Source organism: Myripristis murdjan, chromosome 12 (genome assembly GCF_902150065.1).
Source record: "Myripristis murdjan chromosome 12, fMyrMur1.1, whole genome shotgun sequence".
Classification (NCBI taxonomy): domain Eukaryota; kingdom Metazoa; phylum Chordata; class Actinopteri; order Holocentriformes; family Holocentridae; genus Myripristis; species Myripristis murdjan.
The window spans coordinates 31,238,240-31,260,827 of NC_043991.1; the positions used below are offsets into that span (position 1 = coordinate 31,238,240).

General features: G+C 39.1%; 1 protein-coding gene across 1 annotated transcript; it reads right to left on the reverse strand.

The window, feature by feature from the left end:
- Positions 1–7,889: 7,889 nt before the first annotated feature.
- On the reverse strand, positions 7,890–21,454 carry LOC115368625 (sushi domain-containing protein 2-like). The gene is given in 16 exon segments (XM_030064820.1): positions 7,890–7,929; positions 8,050–8,143; positions 11,320–11,502; positions 11,610–11,704; positions 11,883–12,066; positions 13,481–13,729; positions 14,467–14,625; positions 15,084–15,218; positions 15,326–15,594; positions 17,563–17,648; positions 19,595–19,796; positions 20,161–20,374; positions 20,447–20,614; positions 20,725–20,876; positions 21,089–21,287; positions 21,445–21,454. Coding segments are annotated over 16 exon segments (2,439 nt in total).
- Positions 21,455–22,588: the final 1,134 nt, after the last annotated feature.

Genomic DNA, 22,588 nt, shown 5'->3' on the forward strand with positions numbered 1-22,588 from the left:
ACAGCCTGAGAATGACTTGGTGTGCCATGGTCTGGGGTGTTGCTCCTACGTTCCCCTGGGCATAATGTTAATTATCTGTATTTATATCTCTGGAGTGTATATGGCAAGTTGTTGGAGAGTGACTCTCACAGCAACCAGGCACTTTATTCACTGATGGCCTCTGCAGTCTTGTCACATACTGGTGCTCTTTGTTTTTTTCCATGTAAATCACAGCCTTGTGTTATGTGAGGGAACAGCATGTTCATTCAGACTCTCGCAGAGAAAGTCAACAACAGAATTACTTTCAGCTCCCAAAGCCAAGTTCAAAAGCATGACCTATCCACTCTGGGACATCCTGGTGAGCTCAAGACTATTAAACAGTTTGTTATTATCATGTGATGGGCATTGGGTGGAAATATTACACATATACAACAACGTGACAGCCCTGTTGCCATCTTAGACAAGTGATGAGCTGCTACAGAAAGGCTGACGCAGTGGAGGGGGGGTGTGGAATTTGACACAGAGAGCTGTATCTTCATGCTTGTTCTGATCTGTAAATAATGAAGCAAGCTTTAACCAGGAATAAACCAAAGAGCCTAGAAAATGACATTTAATAGTCAATATCCGCAATGGTAACACTTTACAATAAAAGTACAACAATTAACATTAGTTAGTGCCGTAATAAACATCAAGTAACAGGTAATAAACATTAAGTAACAGTTAACTAACCATTAACTAATGTGTCTAAGAATCATTTACTAATGCTGTTCATGCTAAGGTATTAATGTATACAGTGCATCTGGAAAGTATTCACAGCACTTCACTTTTTCCACATTTTGTTTTGTTACATGCCTTATACCAAAATGGATTACATTCATTTTTTTTCCTCAAAATTCTACACACAACACCCCATAATGACAATGTGAAAAAAAGTTTTTTTGAAATTTTTGCAAATTTATTAAAAATAAAAAACTGAGAAATCACATATACATAAGTATTCACAGCCTTTGCTCAGTACTTTGTTGATGCCCCTTTGGCAGAAATTACAGCCTCAAGTCCTTTTGAATATGATGCCACAAGCTTGGCACACCTATCTTTGGGCAGTTTCACCCATTCCTCTTTGCAACACCTCTCAAGCTCCATCAGGTTGGATGGGAAGCGTCGGTGCACAGCCATTTTCAGATCTCTCCAGAGATGTTCAATCGGATTCAAGTCTGGGCTCTGGCTGGGCCACTCAAGGACATTCACAGAGTTGTTGTCCTGAAGCCACTCCTTTGATATCTTGGCTGTGTGCTTAGGGTCATTGTCCTGTTGAAAGATGAACTGTCGCCCCAGTCTGAGCTCAAGAGCACTCTGGAGCAGGTTTTCATCCAGGATATCTCTGTACATTGCTGCATTCATCTTTCCCTCTATCCTGACTAGTCTCCCAGTCCCTGCCGCTGAAAAACATCCCCACAGCCTGATGCTGCCACCACCATGCTTCACTGCAGGGATGGTATTGGCCTGGTGATGAGCAGTGCCTGGTTTCCTCCAAACGTGACGCCTGGCATTCACACCAAAGAGTTCAATCTTTGTCTCATCAGACCAGAGAATTTCATTTCTCATGGTCTGAGAGTCCTTCAGGTGCCTTTTGGCAAACTCCAGGCGGGCTGCTATGTGCCTTTTACTAAGGAGTGGCTTCCAACTGGCCACTCTACCATACAGGCCTGATTGGTGGATTGCTGCAGAGATGGTTGGTCCTTCTGGAAGGTTTTCCTCTCTCCACAGAGGAACTCTGGAGCTCTGACAGAGTGACCATCGATCGCTCGGTTTAGATGGCCGGCCAGCTCTAGGAAGAGTCCTGGTGGTTCTGAACTTCTTCCACTTGTGGATGATGGAGGCCACTGTGCTCATTGGGACCTTCAAAGCAGCAGAAATTTTTCTGTACCCTTCCCCAGATTTGTGCCTAGAGACAATCCTGTCTCAGAGGTCTACAGACAATTCCTTTGACTTTGTAGAAGAATGATAGGGTCAAATACACAGGTCAAATCATGTTCTGTTCTGGCGGCAGGAAGTATGTGTTGCCAGGTCCTTGTGACCGGCACTGGCGCCAAACCGGACAAGTATAGGCTGAAAACATGAGCGGGAAACATCTGGCGATTTCTGGGAAAAGGACAGGCACACCACACACACACTTATGGTATTAAGTAACCAGAGACCATGGGTGGGAGTCCAAGATAAACAAGATTGAAGAGGGTTCTCACACATATCGGGAAGTTGTGCTTGCCAAAGGGTTATGAGAGTCCGACCAAAACAAGACGAAAACAACTCGCACCCAGGGTATAAAAGGTGATGGCACGATCTGTAATGAGGGAGAAGAATTGTCTATGTCCTGTGCTGGTAGTAGGGCCGCTGTGAATAAAGAAAGCTCCCCATCTGATACCTGTGTCTCGTCCATCTGATTCCTCGTTGAACTGCCACTTTTCTGCCACGACAACTTCATGCTTGGTTTGTGCTCTGACATGCACTGTCAACTGTGGGACCTTATATAGACAGGCGTGTGCCTTTCCAAATCATGTCCAATCAACTGAATTTACCACAGGTGGACTCCAATTGGCTTTATTCACAGCTCCGCTACTTCCTGAACTTAAGCCAGCTCCTTTATTTCCTGTCTTACATTATTGGACAAAATGATTAATTCAGGTGTGTCTGACCATTGTTGTAAGGTCAGACACACCTGGATTAATCAGCTGTGCATAAAGCCAATTAAGCTGCAGAAACATCTCAAGGATGATCAGTGAAAACAGGATGCACCTGAGCTCATTTTTGAGCTTCATGGCAAAGGCTGTGAATAACTGTACATGCGATTTCTTAGTTTTTTATTTTTAAAAAATTTGCAAAAATTTCAAAAAGAAAAAAAACTTTTTTCACATTGTGATTATGGGGTGTTGTGTGTAGAATTTTGAGGGAAAAAATTAATTGAATCCGTTTTGGAAAAAAGCTGTAACATAACAAAATGTGGAAAAAGTGAAGTGCTGTGAATACTTTCCAGATGCACTGTATGTTATTTAAGGGTTATTGTAGATATTATTAACATTAATAAATGCCATAATAATCATTAACTAACAGTTAATTAATCATTACGGCATTAACTAACTTTAACTAACGTTAATTGTTGTACTCTTATTGTAAAGTGTTACCTCAGCAATATTTACTTTTTATGGTCTGCTCAACACTAGTAGGCAAAAAGGTAACAATGTACTTCATGGTAAATGAAAGGCTACCAAGTAATTACAGGAGTAGGACAGAAATATATAGAGGGTTAGGGCATAATTCCCAGATGATTATGCTACATATTGATAGAAATTCCACTTCTATCTATCAGTTTGAAAAGTTGCATAGGTACTAGAAAATGTATTGACAATTGTTAAAATGGCTATACTTTCCCTTTTCTTTTTTTCAGTTTCTTGGTGTATTTTATTCAGTTAAATTTAGTCCTATTTTCATTGCAACTTTCATTACATTTGCACAAATAATTAACAAAAGTGGATGCCATCAACAATTATTGTGTAAGAGAACTAATTTAAAGGAAAATAATGTCACAATTCTTGGAATGAAGACATTTAAGCCTGAGCTATAGCTGTCCCTTCAGTATCTACATGCCAGTGCTTTGAACTGATGGGTAATTGTGTTAAAAACAATGTGTTATTAAATGTCCTTAGAATTAAGACAATAGTAAAATTTAGTAAACAACTTTTACCTAGCACGTATCTGGTAAATACCAACTGTAAAGTAACAGTTTGTGTCAGTGTCATCACTGCACTGAGAAGGCCGTACAACTGACAGATGATCTAAAATGGTCTCAGATCTTAAAAGATTTATAATGTATACAAATTCAGTCTCTTCAAACTGTATAAGAATGGATTTCTGATGATAATTTTGGGAGTTAATCCAACTGATGCCCACAATATATTCATTCTAAACCCGAGCCGTTTGCACAGTCTCTGAGAATGCAATGGTCCAAGTGTCTCAGACATGCCTTTTACAGTGGGTGCTAAAATATCTCATCAAATTAGGATGTGAAGAAGATTCAGGCACATGCAGAAAATCATACTGATTTCTACTCAGGTGCAGCCAAGTGCTTGAGAATTTTCAGTGAGCTAGTCTTCAGTTTTACTATTACCACTGTCTTCACACAAGGTTTGGGGATGACTCCTTTTTAGCCCATTTCAACAAAGCTTTTGGGTTGTGGAAGGTCACTTTGAGAATGACATTCAGTATAAATCTCAAATGCCTCTAAACTTGTTACACGTAAAAAGTTAAGCCCATTTTACTGAAACAAGGAGTAAATATTCAACACCAAATACAGATATATATAAATATATAAATAAATACAGAAAGCAGCAATACTCTACTTAACTTAACTAATAAACTATTTGACAACAGTAACTTTAGTAATTGTAACTAGCTAATTACAATGATGAAGGTTTCTGCAACTGATGACATTACATCAGTGAAGTAGTAAAAACTATTCAAGTTACTGTTGAGTAGACACTTGGACTCTGAATTATACTGCATGCACTATGCTGTGGATTCCCATATCACATTTTGACATATCTTTTCATTTAACTACATGGTTATCCCAGCAGTTGTGTTTCTTTGGTTAAAGCCAAAACTTATCTTATCACTCTTTATAGCTGTTTTTATGGCTGTAATTACAAAACATTTACGCCACAGCAAAAACAATAAAAGCACTCACCTTTGTCAGATACACCCATTAATTAAGTAATAAAAAAAAAAGTCATACATTATAACGTTGACTAAGAAGACAAGAAAGCACATCCTATCATTGTCATACACAAATGTTTAAAAACAGAAATATTATCTTTTGTCTGATCCAACAAAATGATTTTGAATGGTGTTAATTAATATGACTGTCTATCCTGTGTTCAAAAGAAACGATGGCCTTTTGTAAATGATACAGAGATGTCAGTGTAGAATAGAATAGATTAACTTTACTGTCCAACCAATTTAGAAAATTTTAACATAATAACAGCAGTCACCAAAATGTTCATCACCACTAGGTATTACAAGGCACAAAGCAATAGTTTGCTTTATGTGCAGTGTCCTCAAACATTTAAAACTCTCCTGAGAGTTGCTGTACATGACATGAACAACAAAGGAATGTGCTTATACATAGGGAGCATTTTGAGTGCACCACAGTTTTTTTAATCATTGATAGTTTGGCAACGTCTTTATGCAGAATGAGCTGTGGTCCTAAACTTGATTTTTTTTTTTTTTTTTTTTTTTTTTTTTTTTGTTATAGACTAGACATTGTCCTGAAGATGTAAACTGATACTATCCTTATATAATCATGTTAATGCTATAAATCTCAAATCAAATTGTGGATATGTTTCATGTACTTAATGTTGATAACTAATAGAGGATTTCTAAGAAAGTAATCCACATGTGTTGTATGCGTTTTAAGTTACTTAAGCCTCAATTTCATAGATTCCAGACTCCCTATATTTTGGTGTAAGCAGGTGTAGTGCAGAAAATTTGGTAGGGATCATAATTTGTTACAGACTATAACTCATCATAGTCATATTTAATACCATGGTACCACAGTTCTCTGAAGCAACAATTCACAAGAGTGAGTGCTATACATGTTTTTTTATTCAGAACACTGCTGTATTGAACAAGCCTATGGCACAGGGCCATCTGCAGCATATCAGTGCCAAAATCACATATGGGAGGTCCTTGAGTGTATTATTAAACTGTGATTATAGGCCTATCACAGTTTGATTAATTGATGATTAATCTTTTATGATTAGCTATTAGGAAAATGATTCAACACAGACAAATAGTTCCATTTACATAACTGTTACTGTTTAACTGTTACTCGGTATCAACTGCCACAGCACAATTCAATAGGATAACAGTTACTTTGCATTAGTTTAGTTAAAGATATTGGAGGTAAACTGAGGAGGTAAAGAGGAGTCATACATATAGAGAAATACGGTTGGAGTGCCACCACTGGGAGATGAGGCACTCATCACAGTGCCGCTTAGCCAATCATAATGTGTAATTGGAACTCACTATATCATATATCAAAATAAAATCTCTCTTGCATTTTTCTGTGATTTTGTATCAGCTCTATTTCACCTTTGCTCCCAGTTTAACCCCAAGGATTTTTGCTCTGGTTTTCTGATTTTATTTGTGCCTCTGCATTGAACAGATGCTGTTGAGCGACCCAGCCATTCTGCAAGATGGAGGTATGAGCAGGGGCACCGTATATGGGGGATAAGTTAGGACAATTCCAAGGGCCCTTGCCTGACAGGGGCCCCAAAATATAGGTAAAAACTAATATAAAATTATTAAACCATCATCGAGTAAAAAAAAAAAATATATATATATATATATATATATATATATATATATAGATAGATAGATAGATAGATAGATCAAATATAATACTACCATTATGATCTCTTTGTTTTTACTTGTTTTTGGCAGTAAAAGTTAAAAATCCCCATTGACCACAAAGTAAACATCAATATTGACCGATCCCCTCCCCCTGTATCTGCATGAAATGGTATGGTCCTGCAGCTGCGCTGGCACACTTGTCAGTGACGGTGTGTTTAATTAATTGCAATCAAGAGATGCAGCAGATTACAGTGAGTGACCATAATGTTGCCCAGGAAGATAAAATCTGGGTTTCAGAAAAGGAAAGAGAGAAAAGAGAGAAAGGAGAGAGAAAATAAGGGATATCAACCTTTATCCAGTTCGATACGTTCATTTAGATTGAATTATGGCTGTCAAATGACATCTATAGATACAGACTTTATTTTTCCCATCATGGTCAATTATTTGAGAAGCTTCACCAAGAAAGGTGGGTAGCCTGTCTGTGAGCGGTATTAACCTGTTAGCTAAATGTCCATAGTGAAATAAGCTAGCTAGCTACAGACTAGTGTTAGCCTATTTCATCAACATTTAATCAGTGCAGGGAAACGTTTTGCAAGATATTCATATTAAATCATTGTCCCTGTCCCTTTGAGCAGACTTAGCAGCAACAGATGAGTCAGCAGTGCCCCAGTCTCCCCATACCTGCACCCCTCCCTGTCCCAGTGAAGAAAGTGAGCAACACTGTGTTAATGACATGCCACTTAGCATCACTGCAGGGAGTCTGTGGGCATTTCTCTGTCTCTCTTGCTCTTTTTACCATAACAAAAAAGAAATATTTATTAATTACATAAATTCAAACACAAATTATTTTCTCACTTAATGATCATTATGAAATAAAAAAAAAAATAATAATAAAAACATCCTACTGTCTGTACTGGATGCTGGACAGTTGGAAACAGTCAGCCTGCATGTAAGTTACAGACAGTATTAAAATTATCCAGTTTGATACGTTCAATTAGATTGAATTATGGCTGTCAAATGACATCTATAGATACAGACTTTATTTTTCCCATCATGAAGGTCAATTATTTGAGAAGCTTGCACACACACACACACACACACACACACACACACACACACACACACACAAATCTATTGTATCCAATGTACTAGCTATATGTTATCAAGTGGTGGTGATACAGAACTGTACTGCAGGTAATTTGGGTCAGTGTTCTGTAGTGTTAGTGTCATTTATTGGTATATGGCATATTTTAATATAGATAGATAGATAGATAGATAGATAGATAGATAGATAGAAGGAGGAACAAGTGTGGAGGTAGAGGAAGAATTGAAAGAAAGACAGGTGGAGGAAGATAGACAGTGGGACTCTTAGGTCCTGGAGATGTGGTGACAATCACTGCACCGAGGGGGTCCGATTGATTTTTTTTTTTTTTTTTCATGGGGCCCAAAATTCCTGGCGGCGCCCCTGGGTATGAGCATGTGTTACTTCAAAGCTGGAGTTCTGGTTATAGGGATGCTCGATCTGACTGTACAGCTTCTCGAAGACTGAAAGAATGAGAGGGAAAAAACAGTTGTTCAGTGCCAGGAAACTGGAGGGCTCTTCACACTCAAATGCATACATGAATGCTGAAACAATCCAATGAGGATTGTTACTAAATGTCATACCTTCTCTTTTTCCTGGAGTGGAGTATGATTGTTACTATAATTATGATCAGCGCCAAACTTCCGATGACTGAACCAACCACAATTCCTGTGATATCTGAAATATAACATATAAAGACCATGCATTGTATGCAGAAGTACCCAACAGAAAAAATGAGCATAACAATTACCTCATTTTGAATTTCTCACTACCTACTGAACATGTGCTCAAACATTTATATAGTATTGAAATACTTTTAAAAAAATAATAAATAAATAACAAAACCATTGGCACTGTTGACATGCTCTACACCTATGCATTGATTCATACCATATTTGTGCCTGTACACAGCCAGCTCCATAATCATTGCACTTTAACAGCTGAAGTTAATATAAGGACTATGTTTGGGAAAATAAAATTTGATTAAGGTTTGTTAAGGTTAAGATTACATCTCTTAATCTGTTACTTAAATTGGGCACTTTACCCTGTGCTTTTAATATGACCCTGATCAGGCCTCAACTTAAAAAAAAAAAAAAAAAAAAAAAAAAACTTTGACCCTGATGTCCTATCTAATTACAGGCAAATATCAAATCCCCTGTTCCATTCAAAAATACCTGAAAAAATTGGAGCAACTTCTAGACCATATGTCCTCTAACAGTCTGTTCAAAGAATTTCAATCAGGTTTCAGGTGTTTTATTCCACTGAAACCACACTTACTAGAGTGACAGATGACCTCTTGCTAGCCATGGACACATGCTACGTGCTACATCTATTCTTATCCTACTGATCTGAGCACAGCATTTGACACAGCATACTGTTAAAGTGCTTGGAAGATCTATTTTATTGGTGCCCTGCCTGCTCTCTTGGTTTAAATCGTATCTCTTAGAGAGAAAGCAGTGTGTATAACAATATGACCTCTGAGTACAGAGATCTAAAGTATGGTGTTCCTCAGGGGTCGATCTTTGGCCCTCTTCTATTCTCCATCTACATGCTCCCTTTGGGTGATATTATTTGTACCTGTAACATTAGGTTCCATTATTACACTGCCAATATTCAGATCTTCATCCCCACCAAGCACAATGACCGCTGTGTATTAGCTAGCCGAGGCGTGTCTGTGTGCTACTAAAGCTTGGACATCCTCAAATTTCCTGATGCTTGCCTAATGCATAATTTTTGTGATCTTACCCTACACTTTGACAACTGCCTCATCTCTCAAAACTCTACAGCTAAAAACCTTGGTGTAATTTTTGACTCCAGTCTCTTGCTAGTCACTCGCATCAAAAACACTACCAAAACTGCCTTTTATCACCTACGCAACATCGCTAAAATTAGACCAATGCTAAGTATGGCTAATGCAGAAACATGCATTCATGCATTTGCCACGTCTTGCCTCGATTACTGCAACGTCTTGTACTCTGGTCTGCCTGTCTGTAATACGAGAAGTGGTCCAAAATGCTGCTGCCAGAATCCTGACCAGAACACTGAAGTTTGACCACATCACACCTGTCCTGGCTTCTCTTCATTGGCTTTTAATTCATGCCAGGGCAGATTTTAAAATCCTTTCATTAGCCCATAAGATTCTAAATGAGCGTGTGTACCTATCTGACTTAATTATACCCCAAATCCAAATCCTGTACCCCACCCCCCACCCCCCCACCCCCAGGGTGCTGGTCTGTTGGTTGTCAGCTGGCCACCAAGCCTTTTCCTACCACTCTCAAAATCTCTTGTTGCTTTTAAAACCAAACCTAGGACTTACTTGTCTTCTTTAACCTACAGATAATATAAATCTGATTTGAGCTTTGGTTTAGATGTTCCCCCACAGTCTCCTTCTTCTTCTCTTTCCTTTCTTCCCTCTGTTGTGACTGGGTTGTTTTCTGTGTTACAAACCCATTCTCCTCTGTGTGGGTTGTGTCTGTTGCATGGATGTGGCTCCCATCTTTAGGTCTTTGCCCTAGCTCTGTCCCCGTGTCCTGCTGCACCTGGTCCTGCTCCCCCTGCTGGCCTCACTAACTCCTGCACCTTCCACGGACATTAGCTAAGCTGCATTAATGCATTTATACACTTGGTTCTTTATCCTAGACCTACTGATGTTTTCCCCCTTCTACCCGTTTCTTCTCTGTGTGTGTCTCATATGCTATGCATGCCCTGTGCAAGTGTGGCTATCTTCCCCTCAGGTTTTGTCATCCCTCTGTGTCATCCTCCTCAGCATCATCCTCCTCGTCCTGGCTGCTGTGGCTGCTCTGTGGCCGCTCTTCTTCCTGTGTGTGTCTGCTGCCTCAGTGGAGGCGTCCTGCTGCTTCTGTTGTTGTATTGACTGCTATTTGCTTTATAAAAGTAATGTTTGTAATTTGCTCACTGGGTCAACGCCTGTTGCGCCAGGAATGGGGTCTCCTCTCTCTGTGGTACATCGCAAGATTTCTAACATTTTTCCCTGTTACAGCTGTTCTTTTTTTTTTTTTTTTTTTTTTTTTTTTTTTTGTTGCCCGGTATGAGCATCAAGTCAGGGGGTGTCATCCCGTTTGTTGTAAATATGTGGGCATGTAAAGCCCACTGTATAGTGATATTGGGCTTTAAATAAACCCGAACTTGAACTTGAATTTGTCAGGTAAAAAAAAGTCACTGTTGAGTCTCATAATTACTGTTACAGTTGGAGGCACTCCCTTTGTGCATGAATGTGTATTTATTCAGTTTATATTTCTTTTGAAATGACAAAGATTTTGAGATGTGACAGAGCTAAAGGAACATGCTGTCATATTGCTGATGGCCCAAACCAGTGGACATGGCCTACTGTGGCAGATCTGACTGTCATTGTTTATTTATTCCTTTTTCTTAAAATCATTTAAATGTTTTTGATTTGTAATTTGATTTGATTTTGTAATGTTTCCTGCAATTTTGCCCCGCGGGTTCTGCACTGTAAAAATCCTGCATATGGACTTACTATAAATAATAGCCATCGACTGCTGAATCTGCTTAGAAAGTGCTTGTTCCACCTCCACTCAGTCAGCCAAACCTGAGGCATCACTGACTCTGTATATGCATTCCCAATGATAGTCTTTTGTTTGATACATACTGCTCATTTCAAACATGAATGTCTACCTAAAGAATTTATATTTAATTTTCTATGGATTTCAAATGTCCACAGGTGATTGGATGGATCAAAGGATGCACACACACTCATATTCCAACATGCCCACATGCAGACATACACTCATTCCTTCCACTAGTGATTTTCAGTGAAGATCAGGAGCATTTGACAAGAATGATTTCATTTTTTATTCATTATTTATTCATACTGGTGATAGCCACGCAGCTTGTGGGCTCTCCAGACCACTGGCCATCCTTCTGGCATGTGCGCTCCTTGGATCCTTCAAGATTATAGCCATCATCACAGGATAACCTCACCATAGCTCCTTGTAGATATGTGGTCCCTTCTTTCTTCCCATTTTTTGGTGGTGACAGCCAACCACAGGATACCACTGCATAGCACATGTACACAATTATCTCTGCATGACAGCAATAACTAAGGCTGTAGTACAAAGGAAGTACAAACATAATTACCAGCAATATCTCACTGTGCACCCACCTGGCTCTAGATCCTCCACAAGAGAAATATGACTTTGATAAGACACCCTGGTTGCATTTCCCAGCCTCAGACTACGAGCTACCAGGATATCATACCTACAGTGAAGAGGTAGGGACAGCAGATTAGGAAATGACCTTTTGTTATAATGTGCAAGATTGTGTTAGCTCACTGGAAAAATATGGAAGAAAGTAGTACTAGTTGTAGTTGGTAGTCTGTATTCAATAGTTCTGTAGTTCTGTAGGCAATAGCAGAAGTAATCTGTTCTTCTCATACCTGCAGAACAGAGAGCCCTCTCCAGAGCAAATCACAGTTGCCTGATTGGCCAGGGGATCATCTGGATTATCAGGGACAGAAAACACTGGAACAAAACTAGAGTCATGCCTGGGAGCATAGAAATATGTGTCCAAAAGATACTCTGAGTCATATGTGAACAAGGATGACTCATTGGATATCGCCCCTGTAAGACATAAGAAAAATGTTGCAAGTATGTACTGATAGCATTAGAAGTAATGAATCAATAAAAATTATGAAAGAGCAGTTTCACAAGAACAAATAAAACATAGATCTAAAGCAACACATACACTATATTGCCAAAAGTATTCGCTCGGCTGCCTTCACACACATATGAACATGAGTGACATCCCATTCTTAAACCATAGGATTTAATATGATGTGGGCCCATCCTTTGCAGCTAGAACAGCTTCAACTCTTCTAGGAAGGCTTTCCACAAGGTTTAGGAGTATGTTTATGGGAATTTTTGACCATTCTTCCAGAAGTGCATTTGTGAGGTCAAACACTGATGTTGGACAAGAAGGCCTGGCTCTCAGTCTCCGCTCTAATTCATCCCAAAGGTGTTCTCTCGGGTTGAGGTCAGGACTCTGTGCAGGCCAGTCAAGTTCTTCCACACCAAACTCGCTTATCCATGTCTTTATGGACCTTGCTTTGTGCACTGGTGCGCAGTCGTGTTGGAACAGGAAGGGCCATCTCCAAACTGTTCCCACAAAGTTGGGAGCATGAAATTGTCCAAAATGTCTTTGTATGCTGAAGCATTAAGAGTTCCTTTCACTGGAACTAAGGGGCCGAGCCCAACGTCCGAAAAACAACCCCACACCATAATCCCCCCTCCACCAAACTTTACACTTGGCACAATGCAGTCAGACAAGTACCGTTCTCTTGGCAACCACCAAACCCAGACTCGTCCATCAGATTGCCAGACAGAGAAGCGTGACTCGTCACTGCGGAGAACACGTGTCCACTGCTCTAGAGTCCAGTGGCGGTGTGCTTTACACCGCTGCATCCGATGCTTTGCATTGTGCTTGGTGATGTAAGGCTTGGATGCAGCTGCTCGGCCATGGAAACCCATTCCATGAAGCTCTCTGCGTACTGCTCTTGAGCTAATCTGAAGATCATATGAAGTTTAAAGGTCTCAAGCTATTGACTCTGCAGAAAGTTGGCGTCCTCTGCGCACTATGCGTCTCAGCATCAACTGACCCCGCTCTGTGATTTTATGTGGCCTACCACTCCGTGGCTGAGTTGCTGTCGTTCCCAATTGCTTCTACTTTGTTATAGTACCACTAACAGTTGATTGTGGAATATTTAGTAGCGAGGAAGTTTCACAACTGGACTTACTGCACAGGTGGCATCCTATTACATTACTATTACAGCACCATGCTGGAATTCACTGAGCTCCTGAGAGCGACCCATTCTTTCACAAATGTTTGTAGAAGTAGTCTGCATGCCTAGGTGCTTGATTTTATACACCTGTGGTCATGGAAGTGATTGGAACACCTGAATTCAATGATTTGGATAGATGAGCGAATACTTTTGGCAATATAGTGTAATATGCAGCTTCCAACTGAATCATTTCTTACAGCTTCCCCCAAAGCTGAATAAATCCTCTGGATTGCTTTGGTTCAGGACAAGTTGACCATCACTGGTGACAAGGTCATCTTTTGCATCGCCATTCATTTTTCCCAACAATCCCATAGTGGAATATTTGAATTCCTCTGGCAGGAGCACAGTGGTTGTCATGGTTCCCTCTGCGAGTCGCACTTCCACCCCAGCTCCGGTGGGGAACATCACGGTCACATTTTTGGAGGTAGGAGAAAACACGAACACGTCTAGAAGAGACATTCAGTTAATCTTCGAGAGCTATTTCTTCTTGTTTTTTGCCCTCATTTTATTTGAAATCTGCAGATCCACAGCAGTTATTAAATGTGTATACTGGCCTGTCCTCAATTAATTGCATCTGTAATGCACATTTAGTGAGATAAATATACTATAAATATAATAAATATAAATATAAAAGTGATAAATTGAATAGATTATTTCCCCCTGTTCTGTTCATTTCATTTTTAACTCTTTAAACCAAAGCTAGCCTTTGAATCATTTTGTAGTGGCATAAAAAGATGAGCTAAACATGACTTGGCCCACCCCTAGCTTTATGGAGGAATTATATTTGTGTATATTATTAAAACTATTCCTGACATCTTTGAGCTTTTGTTCTTTGATCTTAATATAAATGCATCTCTGTTATTTAAAGGATATTTCCAGTAATTTTTGTATTCCTTGATTTTACACCAGCTTTGCTAACCCTTCCAGGGTTATTCCTACTCAATTCCAAACAACATATAAAAATAAGTCATCTGATTTTATTGTTAAATATAGTCCAGCATTGTCAATAAATTGCGAAGCTGACAATGAATTCTAAGCAAAATCCCTGCTTGAGTGAGAACTAGGAAGCTTTGATTGACTGTAATCCCCTTCTTCCTCATTTTGCATGTGCCAGGCAGAATTATTTTTTATAGTCCAAAAAGAAATACTTCATCATAAATAGTAAGGTGACTGATCATCTCACCTTTCAGGTCCATCCATGTCTGCTCAGTAAAGGAGAGGGTTTTCTGATTCCTCAACACCTCAAGGCGGCTCTGACTGCTGTCAAGCCGCACCTCAATAACATCAGAGGATCCCTCTCTCATGGCAACTGCTGACAACTTGGTTGCTTTTATAAAGGTTCCTATCAGTCACCATGAATAATGATAAAATCAGATTAATGAGATAAGAAGAAGAAGAAGAAGAAGAAGAAGAAAAGGAGGAAGAGGAAGAGGAGAAAGAAGAACCGGAAGAAGAGGAGGAGGAAGAAGCAGAAGAAGAAGAGGAGGAGGACTTTCTACATGCATCTATGCATATATACAACAATATATTAGGGTCATTGTAGGGAGAAAAAAATATTATGGAGCCAGGGGAGGGGGAGTCATATTTTGAGAGAAATATGTCTTTCCACGATTAAATTTGTAAATTTATGAGGAAAAAAACTCATTTTTTTTCCTTTATTTTATTTTTTTTCTCGAAACATAATTCAGCCTCCCCTGGCTCCATAATATTTTTTCCCTACAATGGCCCTAGTACACCATCATACATATATATGAATTTGTCTGTATTTGTTTGATTCATTAGAGCAGTCCAACACCTTACCATTGACAGGTTCTGTTCTGCCTTGAATTATCAGCTGCTTGTCAGCTGAGGTCACCAGCGAGTATTCCCCCTTGCCATTGAAGGAGTAGCTAACACCATCAAAAGTTATGAAGTGGGGATCTCCAAACACCACACCTGGTATTAGACATCAAAATTGTTGAAAGCAAAAAAAAAAAATGTTATCTGAAGCACTGATCTTACACATCTTGCACATATAGCATGGTTAAGGACGAGTCACTCACCTGGTGTGGGTGACTGGTATGTCCTGCAGTCACTAGAGGGGCGGTGTTTGAAGTAGTAATGACAGTTGTCAGACCACAAGCAGCAGTAATAGAAGCTGAGAACATCATAGAGCCAGTGGGACTCGGCAGGAACTCTGGGAGGTTTCTTGAAGGGAGGTGAGCCCCAGTCGTGTGCTCTGTCTGGTGTGCTGCCCCCAATAGAGTCTGCTGTCAGGATCTGTGCTCCTGTGCTGTCATAGCAGCACTGTTGCCCTGCGCCGTACTTAGGGCTGTCAAGAAATTGTTAATATATTTGTCATTTAGAACAGCAACTCTTTTACTTTAGCCAAACTATACTGAATTGGGCTAGTTGTATGGTATAGTACTAGTGTACCTGTCTGAGTGAATTGTGCGTAACAAACATGATCAAGTGCCCTCTAGGGTGGCCCAGTGTGCAAAAAAGTGATATAGTGCCCCCTAGGCTGCCCTTCCAGTGGAGCAAATGCAGCACAGTGGCATATAGGCTGCCCTACAGTACATGATGATAAAAGTTAGCTGGCCTCCACACACTCCTACAACGTGCCCTCATGGGATGCCTCAATAGTTGAAAATGCACCTGTTGTTTATTCATTTATTCATTCATTCAAATACAATCTTTTTGAAAACAGCTTTGTGGCAGCATGATTAGTCCTCATTTTCATTGCTGTTTGGAGCCAGTAAACCCATCCAGACAGTTTTTAGAATTGTTAGCATGTAGAATTTAAACGTACCTTTAGAAAGAAAAAAAATTAAACAATCTTCATTTGGGTGGAGTACCCCTTTATTTACCCCTTTATTTTCTACCCTGTCCTGACAAAGCTCCTCAATATACAGCTCAGTCTTACTGACATCATGATGTGAAATAAACTGCCTTATATAAATAGTTACATAAACTACATATAAACAGTTATATGTGACTAGTTCCCCATGTGTTTTACTACAGAGATGCAGTTATTCTCAGTTATTCTCACATAATAAAGCAACATAATTAAGATACTGTAAATAGCGTTCACAATGGCAATCATGACTTTCTGCATGCAGATGCCTCACCATATACATATACATATACATATTTTTGCTTCTGCCCTTAAAACAGCTGGTGTTCTCCACTGAAGTCGTAATCAGAAGACCTTCTGGTCTTGTGTCACATCACAACTGCACACATAGGCTATTAAGACAGCATATGTGAGTCCACTTTAGTTTAAGTTACAGTTCTGTTGTAATGTGTTGCAAATTACCCTGTAAGATAGTCTAACAAGGCTCTAACTTTGGGAAATAAAGATGCAATACCCCACAGCTGCAACAGCACAATGTTACTGGGGGCGCACAGTGACATGGTTTTACATGGTCTGATGTCCTAGTTGATATGAGAGTAGAGCATCAGGGAAGCATGTATTAGGTTATGTAAGCTGCTACTACCTACACACTCCATGACCACGAAGGATGTGTGAGGTAGCGACCAGATGTGACCAGATGTGATTTGGCTTTAGTTTACAGTAGGCCTACAGCTTTCTTCTAATGAGCAGGAAATGACCCTGTAAAAAGTAAAACTATTTTAAATAAAGGCCAGATAAATATATTGTCCACCAAGCACTCAATGTTCTGTCTGACTATTATAATATGGTATTAAAATATGGCATTCAACTAATTATAGCCTGTGGTGTCTAATTAGGCTATCCTAATTGAACTATCATAGGTATTTAATGGTAGCATTAAATATGATGTCTAATTACAGGATAATTAGTGTGGGTAAAATAGTGTCTAGCATATTGTAGCATACTTTGGGTGTTACATGCCATTGTATTTGATTTCTAATTAGACTATGATCTAATAAAATGGTGTTGAATAGTGTATTAGGATCTTTGGTTTGGAATTAGAGTGTAATTTGGTATAATAGTGTCTATGTACAACATATGTTGCGTGTGATATGGCAATATGTGGTTTCTAATTACAGCATAATTTAGGTGTATGGTGTCTAGTTAGGGTGTAACTGTTTGTTAACTGTGTAAAAAGGAATATCATTTCTAGCTTTTGTCTAATTTGATAAAAAAAAAAAAAAAAAAAAAAAAAAAGTACAGGTCATTACATGGCAGTGTACTGGAAACTAAAGTGCATATGCCCTTTTTCAGCATGAGGAAATTTCATTGTTTGCATTTAGAACGCATAGCACCCATAACCCTGAAAACAAGATACAACAGTTGTCTGGGTCAAGAACTCACCTAGCGTGTATAGCCCTCACACAGTGAACACTTCCAGGGTGGTAGGTGCACACACTCCCTTTTTCTATATCACAGCCATAGTCAGTCTGAGGAGAAAGATGCAGCATCAGTGCGTTCCAACATGTTTACTGCAGCCCAGAGGCAAAGGTATGCGTTTAATAAAGCTTGGGTTGCACTTTTTTCCCAAAATTATGTAAGATTCAGAGACTGTGCTCAGCTGCACAGTTCACAGTTTCACAGTTTGGGGTGTAATTGTGTAGTGTTTCCCAACATGTAGCAGCCAATGGCCATCCAGTCAGGCAGCTAAAAAGCAATTGTGGCTCAGGAGGTAGAGCAGTCGTCCGGTAACCGGAGGGTTCCCGGTTCGATCCCCGGCTCCTCCAGAGTGTGTCGAAGTGTCCTTGAGCAAGATAGGACCCCCTGAACCCCTCACTGCTCCTGATGGACAGCTAGGCACCTTGCATGGCAGCCTCTGCCGTCAGTGTGTGAATGTGTGTGTGAATGGGTGAGGCAAAAACACTGTAAAGCGCTTTGAGTGGTCATTAGACTAGAAAAGCGCTATAGAAATGCAGTCCATTTACCATTTTACCATAATGAATCATCATTAATACGCAAGTCCATTGTATGAACAGCATGGAAAATTAATATTTAATTTCAGCATTCAGTTTGTATTTGTGTTTGTCAGTCATCAGTCATAAAGGTCTTAGTAGTTCCCACTGTAATAAAAATCAGCAAATTTATTCTAATAGGGTTAGGTACTAACCCTATTAGATTGTATGAAGTCAACACTAGATATAATTTTGTGGGTAAAATGACAAAATATATGTGCTGGGATGGGTGGGCACAGGTTTGATGGTGTTTCAGGAAATGTGTTAAGGTAAAGCATCCATCCATCCATTTTCTATACTTACTTGCACTCCACCTCAGCCCCTAAAATGGTTCCAGAATGAATTCATTTAAGCACATAAACTATATGTGTGTTCTTGACCGCCATGTGGTAATTTTCACCAATGCACACAAAATAAATAAATAAATAAATAAATAAAACAAAATAAAATATAGAGCTGGTAAAATCCCATTGACTCGAGTTCTTTTTACTCTATTTAGCCAATTTTTAGCCAACAAAACTATCTAGCAACTATGTTTAACAATAAACCAATTTAATGTTGAAAATCATATCTTTTTGTTCCAAGTTCAGTTCATTTATCTGTGAGTTGATGTTGCTGTGAGTTACTTGGCATTTGTCAATATATGATAAATAAGTAAATTATTAAACATAATGGGCCTCTGGCCACAATAAATCCACCTTATGACACACATATAAGGAAATGAGTAGAGCATTAAGCCCTCTTCAAAATAGTCCTGCTGACCCCAATGCAGGAGACACTCCAAAACAGAAAGACTTGTATAATTAAGTCGGTTTTGACCCAAATGGCTCCCCAAGATATTTAGTGAAATAATATTGCCTTTAGTGAATGATTGATTTAATCTTAACTATTGTTCCTAACAAATATTCAGCAGTTGATGTATTTGCTGTAGAAGTGCTAACTGCATTATAATTAGAAACAGCAGAATCCAAAATGCTACACCATACACCATAAAGATAAATAGCATTCACAATGGCAATCATGGTAATCATTAGGGCATCAAAGCAGGTAGCAGGTGGGGAAAAGCAGCAAGGAAGGAATCATTTCCCTCTCATCAGGACTAATCATTTTCACTACAAAATACTCCTTGCCAGTCACTCTGGTTCCAAAGGAAGGACAATTCATGACTGAGCTAGGTGTTATGTTAGAAGATAGCATGGTTAAGTCAGCAGTCACCATGGTCTTAGCTCTTGGTATAACTGTTTCCATAACTAAACTTACATTTTAACAAATAAAGGTTATTTCTGGAACTGCTGCCAAGCCAGCTAAGCCAGACGGGTCAACCAGGTTGTTTTCAGCTCCTGATTTTTCATCCAGCTGTCAGTGAACCAGGTTTTATGATCTCTTGAGTGAGCACAGCTAAATGTTAACTTTTGCACACTTACATGAAACCTCCCGGTATCTGCTCTTGCTTGTGCCAGAGTGCATGGGCAGTCTATGATTTCACTCAGAAAGTTGGGCAGCTCTTCCTCCAGCTGGTCCCATGCTACACACTTATCCAGCGCCCAGGCTGCTGAGTCCTGCCTGAACTTCTCCTCCAGATGCCAGGCTAGAGCATGGTCCTCACTCCACATGGCATTTACATTCCTATAGCAACCATGTTACAAATAAAGCTGTTATTTCTTTATTACATTTATTAATTCTGCATATGTGCAAAATAACTGATCGGGGGCATTTTTTCTTATTTTTCCCCCTTGCTGTAATTCACCTTACAAATTTGGGTCATCATTTTGCCATTATTAATACATAAACACCTCCAAATATTTTGCATCTGTGTGAAACCAGTAATTGTTACAAAATCTCATTATTATTGTTTTTAAGTAAATGTATGTACATACCACATCCCATAATGATAGGTGCTGGGACTGATTCGTGTAGAGCCAAGTTCCCATTTTGAAAACCCATCCTATGCTGTTTTCAGCAAAAACATAAAGGAAGTATATGTACATACCATATGCCATCAGGGAAGGTGCTAGGACTGATTCGTATAGAACCAAGCTCCCATTCTGAAAATCCATCCTCTGCTGGTTTCGGCAAAAATGTAAAGGAACCATTGTTTGGATAATCCCTGGCAAGAGAGTACAAGTACTCCCATTTAGCCTGCCAGTTCTCTGAGTAGGGCTCTCCTGCAGATAATCATTGCACAGACACCAGTGAATCACTCCCTTCAAAGATTCAAACCAAAAATGTAAAGATGAGGCATAGTTATTGTGTTGGTGCATTGCAGTGGTACTCACCTGTCTCACTGTAGCCCCAGAGCTCGATGTTGACCCTCTCTGCTCTGACTGAAGAGACATTCCAGGTCATGCTGAGAGTTCCTCCAACATTAGGTGTACCATAGTACTGCCATTTGGTTGAATTGTCCATAGTTGCCTTGAGTCCAGAATCTAACTTTCCAGTATGTACTGTTATAACATATATAAATAGAACTTAAATGAATATGGTTTCACTATCAAAGCAGGTTAATCAGAGAGAAAAATTCCCCTCACAATAATAATGTATATACTTGCTGTACCTGATAGCCATGCTCCAGTTCTACTGAATGTTGTGCCATTATCTGAGGAGATCTGAAAAGGAACCCATCCTGTTTCATACAGCAGGGGGGAGATGCAATGTCCTCTGCTGTTTTCATCCACATATCCAACAGTTTGGATATTATCATTGAACCTGCCATGATAAAACAATAATTAGTAAGTTTCTGCTTTAAGCAGCAAATCTGAAGTTTAGCTGTCTATTGTTAAGATATATGCTATGCTGTCCTGCCCTTTTTTCAAATTGCAGCAACAGTATGATGAAAACATGTTTCTCCTCCAGGTTTAAAGCTTAAGTGCAATATTTAGGAATACGTAAAACCATGAGTTGCCATAGGAATATCCTACCTGCACACAATCTGGGAACTCTGATTGAAATTTGCATGAAGGACAACAAAATCTGTTCCACCAAAAATTGTGCCAGAATAGGGAAATATTTCTACACAGTAGTCTCTGTAGTCAGCACAGCAGTTCTTCAGAGAGATACAAGTTGGGTGACAAGAACATGATTGTAATTTTGCACCACAGTTTCCCTCACATGTCTGGCCTGTCAAAAAACAAGAAAGAAGAAGTCTTTGGCACGTAGGCATGTTAGATCGTACAAATGATAGTTACAATACAGATTTAGATAACATACAGTGAGAGACTTAAATTAAAATCTTATCATACTTAAAGGTAAATTAAGATGGGTTTAAAGTACTTACCTAATGTCATGCATATGCATGAAAACATAAGAATGCATATTACTACTGAACAAATGTGTCTTGCCATTGTGAAATGAGAAAGCAATATCAACAACAACACTTTCTCCCTTAGGTACTTGCTAGCCAAGTTGTGAGACTCAGCGTTTTTCAGACCTTGACCTTACTATCCTTCCCCTTTGCAAACGTAGCTGATGAATCATGGAACCAAAGGTCAAAGTGATAACAGTTTTTAATGCGCTTAGCCTCACATGACCACCTTTGACCATCTTCCACTACTTGATTACTACTCTTGTCTGTAAGATTTGCATTTTAGGAGTTATACTTTTACAGATGGCCTACATTAGTTAGTATGTGTGTTAGTATAACCTACTCTAAAATTATTCACCTTGCTATCTTATTCATGGTACCTAGCTACAGATAAAAACTTGGATAGTGTTTCAAAAGAATATATGCTTTATTATATATTACTGTATAATATGTCCTTTTGGGAATATGTGAGTATTGAGACAAAAAAGAACCACTCTAATGTGCTATAATTATTATTCAACTTTAAGCTCAAGTTTATTTAGATCCCTTAATCATTGTTACATTCTCAAAGGTCTTTACAAACCCGCATTTTATAGAATCAAAATAACACCTTCTGATCAGTAGGAGTGAAATGGAAGAAATTATGGGGTAATGAGTGGGCACTTATTAGCTCTAATCAAATAAAATCAAATTAATAGGCACCATTATTATATTAATTATTAGGTCTATCAAATCTAATAATATGGCAATGTTTAGGGTCACTTTATAACCCCCCACTCAGGAAATCTCCAAAGGTGTACCCATGGGTTAAATAAAAATAATAATTAAATAAAATGAAACCCCTGCAAATTGGGTTGAATAAATCAGTTGAAGCTTGTCTGAAATGGTACAAGTAAACTCAACCTCCCACACCAAAGTTTTTTCAAAGTGCATTGAACAAACCTGAAAACAGCTTTCTCACTGTTTAACTATTTGCCTTTCCTACCACCCACTCACACACAGCAAACTGTAAGCGAGCCAGCGACAGCTGCAAATAATGTGCATTTGCCCTGCTTGGTTGGTAGATACTTGTTTTACACGTCAGTGTGACTAATCTTTTAATTTGTAACCAGCTGTA